This window comes from Humulus lupulus, chromosome 2 (genome assembly GCF_963169125.1).
Source record: "Humulus lupulus chromosome 2, drHumLupu1.1, whole genome shotgun sequence".
NCBI classification, from domain to species: Eukaryota; Viridiplantae; Streptophyta; class Magnoliopsida; order Rosales; family Cannabaceae; genus Humulus; species Humulus lupulus.
The window spans coordinates 149,467,566-149,476,533 of NC_084794.1; the positions used below are offsets into that span (position 1 = coordinate 149,467,566).

The window sequence follows — 8,968 nt, forward strand, 5'->3', positions numbered from 1 at the left end:
ACCAATAAAGAATTATTATTACTTAACCAATTTTTAAGCAATCATTATGGCTCAATTTTCAAAACAAGAACAATCAACTTCACTTTGGCAGAATAACAGTTTGTCATTGTGACATTCATTCCTTTTCCCAACAAGTTTAAAAACTAAAAGCTGATTACGTCTTCTAGATAAATGTGAAACAATAATACAACACCTTCAGAAAACAGCAGTGCAAGTAAATCTGGTGCCTGCAAGCAAACCAGTGTGATCATGAGTCAGAAAACGCTTTCCAAGGACAAGAAGTATGTCACTTTTTATATTAAATACGTGATAAATCTTCATAGTTAGTCATCAATGCAATGTGGCCTCAAATGAAACACATGCAAATGCAAGCAATGAATAGGGGAGAGCTATAGAGTTTTACTCAAGAAACTCAAACAAATTGATGGGGTTAACAAAAAAGCACAGAACAAGATTTTTCATTCTTAGAGACATGAAAATTTCCAAACTGGTAACTGAATCACAACCCAATTCCATAACTAATCATTAAATAATTCAATTAAACACAACCAACCTTTATTTGATCATCAACTTCCAACCTTTCACAGGCAATTACAGGCCCAGCATCAAGTGCACGTACTGTGAATGCTAGGGACACTCCTGTTTCTTTGACACCATCCTAATTAAGTAATTTTGACTATTGATAAGATTTTCATACGAATTTCTTACACAGAAACTAGAAGTACACAGAAACTAGAAGAATGTGAATTTAAATTATTCCTGATAAAAAGTAAAATAAAAAATATAGAACCTGCAATGCTCGTTGAACAGGAGCAGCACCACGGTACTGTGGCAACAAACTTGGATGTATATTGACAGTTCCTGAAAAAATTGCAGTTTCAATCAACAGCTATGAAGTTGAAACAAGTCAAGGCACAATATTCCTTCTAGGTAATTTACAATTATCTGACATTGTTTTTTTTACTGTAGGCCCTCTTTCCTGAATAATAGCACAAATTACGCTTTAAAATTTGAATATCAACGTTTATGCCTTTTGGATTTGTGAGTTTTTGAATATTTGTCTTATTTTATTATCTCCAATGAGGGAATATATATACAGCCTAGAAGAAAAAAATAAATTTATACAAATAAATATGCAATCAGCTAATTCTAAGAAAAACAAAATTATAATCCCCTCATTCTAGAAAGAAAAGATATATATAATATTTGGTATTAAGACCAAATTGATCCCTATATACAGCTGTGATCAATTTTCTGATTTAGGAAATAAATCCACACTCCCCCTCAAGCTGGGTTGTGTATTTCAAACATCCCAAGCTTGCACATTAATTCTTCAAAACTGGTTCTTGGGGGAGCTTTGGTGAGGAAGTCTGCTGTTTGAAATCTTGATGGAGTATAAATGGTTTGAACAATGACGTTCTTAATTTTCTCAATGATGAAGTGTCTATCTATCTCAATATGCTTAGTCCTATCGTGATGAACAGGACTTTTCGCAATACTAATGGCAGCTTGATGGTCACCAAACATTTGTATAGACTCTTATGCAAATACTCCCAGTTCACAAGTAATTTTTTCAGCCAAATCCCTTCACAAATGCCAAGAGCTAGAGCTCTAATTTCGACTTCAGCTGAGCTTCTAGAAACAACCGACTGTTTCTTACTCCTCTATGGTACTAGATTACCCCAAACATAAGAATAATAACCTGAAGTACTCCTTGTATCTGTTACATCTCCTGCCCAATCTGCGTCTATGTAGACTCTGATTTCTTTATTATCATTTTTCCTGGAAAGAATACCTTTTCCTGGAGTCATCTTGAGGTATCTAAGAATTCTAGTAACAGCTTCCATGTGTTCCTCAGTTGGATTATTCATGTATTGACTCACCACACTAACAGGAAAACCAATATCAAGTCTAGTGTGAGATAAATAAATAAGGCGTCCAACTAGCCTTTGATATCTCCCCATATCAACAGGTGTCTTGTCTATCCCTAAGCCAATTTTCTTGTTAGAATCCATTGGAGTTGAGGCCGGTTTACACCCAAGCATTCCTGTATCCTTGAGTAAGTCTAGAACATACTTACGTTGAGAAACAAAAATGTCATGTCTTGATCGTGCAAATTCCATGCCAAGAAAATATCTGAGATACCCAAGATCTTTAATCTCAAATTCCTTTGATAAGAAACTTTTCAACCTTTCCAGTTCCTCCTTGTAATCGCTTGTTAGTATTATATCATCAACATATACTATTAGGATAGCAATCCTTTTATCTGATGAGAGTTTGACAAACAATGTGTGATCTACTTGACATTGAGTATAGCCATTCTGAATGATGGATTTAGTGAATTTTCCAAACCATGCCCGTGGAGATTGCTAAGGCCATATAGAGATTTTTTTAGTCTACATACTTTATCCTGGTTGGATGAATTCTCAAAGCCAAGTGGAATATCCATATAGACTTCTTCAAGATCACCATTCAAGAATGCATTCTTAACATCTAGTTGGTGCAGTGGCCAGTCCCGATTTGCAGCAAGAGAGAATAGAACACGGATGGTGTTGAGTTTAGCCACAGGCGCAAAGGTCTCTTGATAATCTATCCCATAAGACTGAGTGAAACCCTTAGCAACCAGGTGAGCTTTAAACCTTTCAATCCTACCATCTGCTTTATGTTTAATGGTGAATACCCATTTGCATCCCACGGGCCTCTTTCCATTTGGTAATTTTGTAATTTGCCAAGTACCATTCTTTACCAAAGCGTTGATCTCATCTTGTACAGCATTTTTCCAACTAGAATCAGCCCGTGCCTCTTGGATTGTACGAGGAATTTGTACACTATCAAGAACAGAGACAAATGCTTGATAGGATGGAGAGAAGATATTATAGGACACAAAGTTGCCAATGGGATGTTTAGTACAAGCACGAACTCCCTTTCTCAAAGCAATAGGCAGATCATCATTTATATGAGTAACATTATCATGACTTTTTTTTTTTTTTTTTTTTGAAAAAGAGACAAAGGTCAAAAGATGGACCCTTACTCAAATAGTTGAAAACCCTCACTTATGGCAGAGGAATACCGTGGTTACAAAAAAACAACAAAAACAGCCAAGAAACCACAACCAACCCCACCCCCAAAAATTAACTCCAGAAGTTGCCCCAATCTCTAATAAGGTCAGAGAAGGCAACCCCCTCAAAACATTTGTTTCTATACACCCAAGTAGCCATCCAAAATTTTATCTTATCCCAAATAGTCTCTACAGAATTAGAAATATCTTCGAATAGTCTGTTATTTCTCTCAAGCCATAAGGCCCATAAAGTTGCCAACACAGTAGTAACATTATCATGACTAGGCAAACCTGAATGTATTTCTAGAGGATGTGGTTCCAGTTCCGATTCATGGTGGTCCTCGAGATGTGTTCGGTCTTCCAATTCTTTCTCATAATTTTTTCTTCTTTGGTAGTCATGCAGCTCTTTAGGTTCTGGTTGAGAATCAACAGTCATTGGTGGCCCAGATGAATTTCCAGATTGATTTTCTATCACTTGGGAAGGACTAGATGGATCTTGATTTTCTACTTGGGAAGGAGATGGAGCCATTGGTTGTGGTTTGGAAGATTGAACAGAAGGTGGAGTATAAGTACGAGTACTTGGAATAATGTCAGTATGGGTACCTGGAATAATATCCCAAAAATGAGATTCACTTGCATTCTCCCCCTGAATCTCAGACTTGTAATAAGCATAGTTTTCGAAAAAGGTGACATCCATAGAGTCATAGGTTTTTTTAGTAGTAGGAGAATAACACTTATAACCCTTCTGATGAGATGAATAACCAATAAATATGCATTTGATAGATTTAGGGTCCAACTTACTGCGATGTTGCGAACAGAGATGGACAAAAACAGTGCAACAAAAAATCTTAGGCTCAACAAAGCTAATGAACCTTGCATGAGGGAATAGTTGCAAAAGAGTTTGACACAGAATTTTAAATTTGAGAACTTTAGATGGCATCCGATTGATGAGATAGGCAGCAGTAAGAACTGCGTCACCCCAAAAAATTTTGGGAACGTGAGTCCCAAACATGAGAGATCGAGCAACTTCAAGAAGATGTCAATTTTTGCGTTCAGCAATTCCATTTTGCTGAGGAGTGTCAACACAAGAACTTAAGTGAATAATGCCCTGTTGTATCATATAGGGACCTAGAACATAATTAAAAAATTCTTTGGCATTGTCAGTTTTGAGAATTTGAATCTTAGTTTGAAACTGAGTTTGAATCATAGAATGAAGGCGCTGAAAAATCTCACTCACTTCTGATTTATTTTTCATAAGAAATACCCAAGTTAATCTAGTGTGATCATCTATAAATGATATAAACCATCTTTTTCCAGTTATAGTCTTTACACGTGAAGGTCCCCATACATCACTATGAATGAAAAAGGTTTGGATAGTTGATATGATAATCTAGAATAACTATTGCGAGTGTGTTTTGCAAATTGACAGATTTCACAACAAAAAGAGTTTGGATTTTTATTAATAAATAAAGAAGGAAACATTTTTGACAGATATAAAAAATTTGGATGACCAAGACGATAGTGCCATAACATAATATCACTATCTTTATTAGAATAAGAAATAGATTGATTATTCAAAGAAAACAAACTGAACTTTTGGATTGTGCTAGTGGATGGAATTTCATACTGTAAAACATAAAGACCCGAACACATCTCAGCACTACCAATCCTCTTCCCCGAATCCAAGTCCTGAAATACACAAAGATTTGCGAAAAATTTAGTCACGCAATGGTGGTCACGAGTAAATTTACTAATAGAAAGCAAATTACAGTCCAATTTAGGCACATAAAGTACAGATGTGAGAGTTAGGTGCTTATTTATTGTGACTGAACCCAAACCCTCAACTTGAGAGAGTGTGCCATTAGCAATTTTCACTGTATGATTTCTTGTACTCGTGTGAAACTCAGAAAAAATTAATGCATCTCCGGTCATGTGATCTAATGCGCCAGAGTCAAGAATCCAAGATTTAGTAATTCTTTTATTGACAAAACAAGCTATTGACTTATTACCTCTCATGGCCAACATTCTAGTACCCTGAGTAGCATTTGGCTGATTGGAGGACTGACTTAGAAGCTTTTGAAGGGCCTCAAGCTGAGCTTTAGTAAATGGAGCTGATTCAAATGCATCTTTATTCCCTTCAGCAGTAGAACTAGTAGTGGCAGCAACATTCCCTTGACTCTCACGATCACCCCATGACTTGGGCTTCCAATTTGGAGGCTTTCCATGGATTTTCCAGCATGTTTCACTGTAGTGTCCAAGTTTTCGGCAATGATCACACCAATGACATCCCTTATTCTGACGATTATCAGGATTTGCACCACGAGACTGCCCTCGGGCAGCAAGGGCAAATGATTCCTGATCTGAAAGTAGAGTTGGAGAGCCCATCATAACCTTTTTCCTACTTTCTTCATGATAAACTTCAGAGAATGCCTCCTTGACCTTAGGAAGGGGCTTGGTGCTCATGATTCGACTTCGAACTACATCGAGATTTTTGTTAAGGCCATGAGGAAATTTGAAAGTCCTATTTTTCTCCACAAGGGTAGGGTAGAGGGTAGTATCATCAGTACACTTCCAGGCATATTCTTCAAATAGATCCAGCTGCTGCCAATAGCATGTGAGAGTGTTGAAGTGTTGAAATATTGAGTGACAGAGGTATCATCTTGGAGGAGATCATACAAGGCAGCTTCGATAGCAAAGAGTTCTGAGGTATTTTCAGAACTTGAATATGATAGTTGTGTCTATTGAATTTGTGGCTGGTAACCAGAGAGACAGCTTCATTGCTGTGAGAGAGAGCTGGAGTAGAGAGGGACTGATCTGATGAGGATGTCTTGGAGGTTACCTCTGAGATGAAGCTTTCTTTTTCAACAGCCATGGTAGACAATAATGGACACACGAAGAAGAGAAAAAGGAAAAAGAAAAATATTGAAACCCTAGGAAAATTATGGCTCTGATACCATGTGAATTTTTGAATATTTATCTTATTTTATTATCTCCAATGAGGGAATATATATACAGCCTAAAAGGAAAAAATAAATCTAAACAAACAAATATACAATTAGCTAATTCTAGGAAAAACAAAATTATAATCCTCTATTTCTAGAAAGAAAAGATATACATAATATTTGGTATTAACACAAAATTGATCCCTATATACAGCTGTGATCAATTTCCTGATTCAGGAAATAAATCCACAGGATTCAGATCGTTGACCAAAATCAAGAAAAAGAGGATTTAAATAATAATAATAAATAAGGTTTACAGTCATCACTCTCTTCATTCAAGGACAAACTAATCCATTCTTTTTTAATACATGCAACCAAAAGTAGACCTATACATCACAAAAGAGATTGAGGACTTCTAGCTCAAGTGTGAGCGTTGCTGTAAGAGGTCTGGGGTTCAAACCATAACTGACCTAATTTGACAAAAATGGGTAACTGATAACCGTTTTTATTAAAAAAAAAAGTTTGAATTTGAGTTGTCATTCCAAGTTCAAACTTGTTCCCCATGTCTAGTTAGCGTATTTCAAATGTCAAGAATTGACCAATGCAGGGTATGTTTGGCTAAGACATAAGAAGGGAAACGACTTCCTTTCTTTTTTAAGATGTTTTTTTTCTTCTTTCAGCTAGACTTGAGTCTCAACAATTAGTTCTCACTAACTAAATACATCAAAAATTACACACACAACTCTCAGAACCTAATCCTTAAAAATTACAGAAAAGAGCAAGAGCAGACAAACTAAATTAGTCTTTCAACAATATTGTAAATTGTTCACAGTACCATTTGTAACAACAAGATCAAGAAAGTTCAAAATCTGGCCGCACATAAGGAAGTAATTAGCATGTCATGAAAGTTCATGTTAAAAAAGAAATTAGATTTATCTTTAAATTAAAAAAAAAAAAGTAGAATTAAAAGTGATATTTTTAAGATTCTGATCATGTACTTCAAGTATAGAGAAAAAGATCAACACTTCATTAGCAGATAACGCATTCAAATATCAAGAAGATGTTCAGCACAAACTACTTGAGTGGACTAATGCATTTACACTGTTTCTGTGCACTAAATTTTTTGCATTAACAGAGTAACTAACTTTTAAGCACGAAACATCATTGCTAAATTAAACTGTAATACATTGTACTTCTAACTTTCAAAAGAATTATGTTAGCTTTCGGTGTTTCGTTATGCTATCCGCACAATCAAATTATTTGATGAACAAGCCACAGAATTTGTCAAACTATCCCTTCCAAAGGTCAGATGTAAAACTTGCAGTGCACATGACATGTTTTAGTCTTACAAGCAGCAACTACCAATAGAGATCTCTAACTTTCATTAGAAAAATATTGTTTGACTAACCTAGTGGAGGTATATTTAAAAACTTGCTCGGTAAAATATTCCCATATGCTGCTGTAATGCAAAGCTCTGGCTGCAAAGCTCTGAAGTCCGATAAGAATGCATCCTGCGCAAAAGTAAGAAAGAAGAATGAACCCCTAACAAGAAATGAAAGAAACTAATAGTATTGAATCAAACTACTGCAAAAAAAAAAAGTAGATGAAAGCATTACTACAATGTCTATGGGGCACAGCTACTATTATATATTAAAAAAAATTAGAAGAGACTATCTCTCTATCATTTGAAAACATAGCATTATTAGCATGTGATACACTGAACAATACTTGAATCTAACAAGAAAATATCAAATTACCTCTCCAGCCCTTTCAGGTGTGAAAATAAGCTCCGAAGGGAAGTTTCTATCAAGAGCATATTGCGCTATTGGAGAAGGCATCACTTTCCTCCCCCTATCCCTTCTTGAAGGTGGTTGAGTTACAATTGCTGATAACTAGATTGTACCAAATATTTATTCCATTAGTAACTACCATCCTCAAACTATAGTTTATCAACTCGTACTTAATCATTGTTCGGCACAAAACAATCCTCATGTGAAAAGGAGTTCGTTAACAACAAATGTGTGGTTCAAAGGAACAAAGCATCAATAAATCGTTGAGATACCAAGCTAAAGAGCTACCAAGCTGAATGTGACCATCTTAAACAAAGTAAGGCTTCATTGTTAGAAATAAATTAAAATTATAAGGGGATTATGTATCTGTCAAAAAAAATTAAAAAAAACCTACAGCTTTTAGGACTAGAATAGAACCATCAAACTGCAAAAAAGAAAAGAAAAAAAATCCTAAAAGGAACTATTTGGCAAAGAAAACAAATGTGGATAAAAGAAAAGTACGGGAGATAAGTGGCTTCTTAGTATTTATGAAGAAAGAAAGAGAGCAAATTTACAAGCTGAAAAGAAATCATAAGTATAATTACCTCATAGGAAGATTGTGGAGAAGCGGATGCATTGAGAAGAGCATCCAGGACGGTTGTTGAAACCTGAAAAAGAGAGAAACTCATTTGGTCAGCAGAGCATCCATGAGAGAGAGAGAGAGAGAGAGAGAGAGAGAGAACCTGTGGAGAACCCAAAAAGACGAGCGACTTCTTCTTGGAGTTGGAAGAAAAGCTCAACGGGGAAGAGGGAATTGAAGAAGTGGAGGCACTAAAGCAGCAGAAGCGACGAAGCATCATCCTCACTCGCTCTCTCTTCACGTTGAAGTGGAGGCACTCACGGTGAAGCACTTTATTGAGTAATACTGGTCTTTTACAGTTTGTACAAATTATTTACTGAGTAATATGGTGAAGCTACAAATTTGCACATTTTTTACATTTTATTTACAATTATAACCAACAAAGTTTTATATACAAAACTATTCAATTATACATACCAAATAAAAAGAAATGGCAAACCCAACTCCATCTCTCTTCACGTTGAGCTGTCAAGTCAGTCACGTCGACTACTGTTACACCCTCATCAGGCCAGGCGCGCATAGGTGCGCGCAGACAGGGATGTGCGCGTGCAGGCGCGCT

At 36.0% G+C, this 8,968-nt stretch overlaps 2 protein-coding genes across 10 annotated transcripts in view; both read right to left on the reverse strand.

Moving 5' to 3' along the window:
• LOC133818619 (uncharacterized) overlaps positions 1-8,689 on the reverse strand; it is a 30,679-nt gene extending 21,990 nt beyond the window's left edge. For 5 of the 9 annotated variants that reach the window (XR_009885988.1, XR_009885989.1, XR_009885991.1 and 2 more), the window contains exons 1-7: positions 8,513-8,689; positions 8,375-8,437; positions 7,758-7,892; positions 7,409-7,511; positions 791-861; positions 554-658; positions 194-227 (exon numbers count right to left, since the gene is read on the reverse strand). Coding sequence is in view for 5 of the 9 variants with exons in the window: in XM_062251608.1 (XP_062107592.1) it covers positions 194-227; positions 554-658; positions 791-861; positions 7,409-7,511; positions 7,758-7,892; positions 8,375-8,437; positions 8,513-8,629 (628 nt within the window). In the remaining 4 variants the exon portion in view is untranslated. The remainder of the gene's footprint in view (positions 1-193; positions 228-553; positions 659-790; positions 862-7,408; positions 7,512-7,757; positions 7,893-8,374; positions 8,438-8,512) is intronic. The other 4 variants (XR_009885990.1, XM_062251611.1, XM_062251612.1 and 1 more) reach the window with 2 other exon arrangements.
• On the reverse strand, positions 3,813-7,401 carry LOC133818620 (uncharacterized). Its single transcript, XM_062251614.1, has 2 exons — positions 5,068-7,401; positions 3,813-4,747 (listed from the first exon to the last, which is right to left on the reverse strand). The coding sequence occupies exons 1-2, from the start codon at positions 5,519-5,521 to the stop codon at positions 4,719-4,721; spliced, it is 483 nt and encodes a 160-aa protein (XP_062107598.1). The 5' UTR covers positions 5,522-7,401; the 3' UTR covers positions 3,813-4,718.
• Positions 8,690-8,968: the final 279 nt, after the last annotated feature.

Excerpts from the sequence above, each read along its gene's own strand:
- LOC133818620 (XM_062251614.1), bottom strand. The coding sequence starts at position 5,521 with ATGAGCACCAAGCCCCTTCCTAAGGTCAAGGAGGCATTCTCTGAAGTT. Across the intron at positions 4,748-5,067 it reads TAGAATGTTGGCCATGAGAG|GACTTGGATTCGGGGAAGAG; the intron begins GTAATAAGTCAA and ends TGTGTATTTCAG.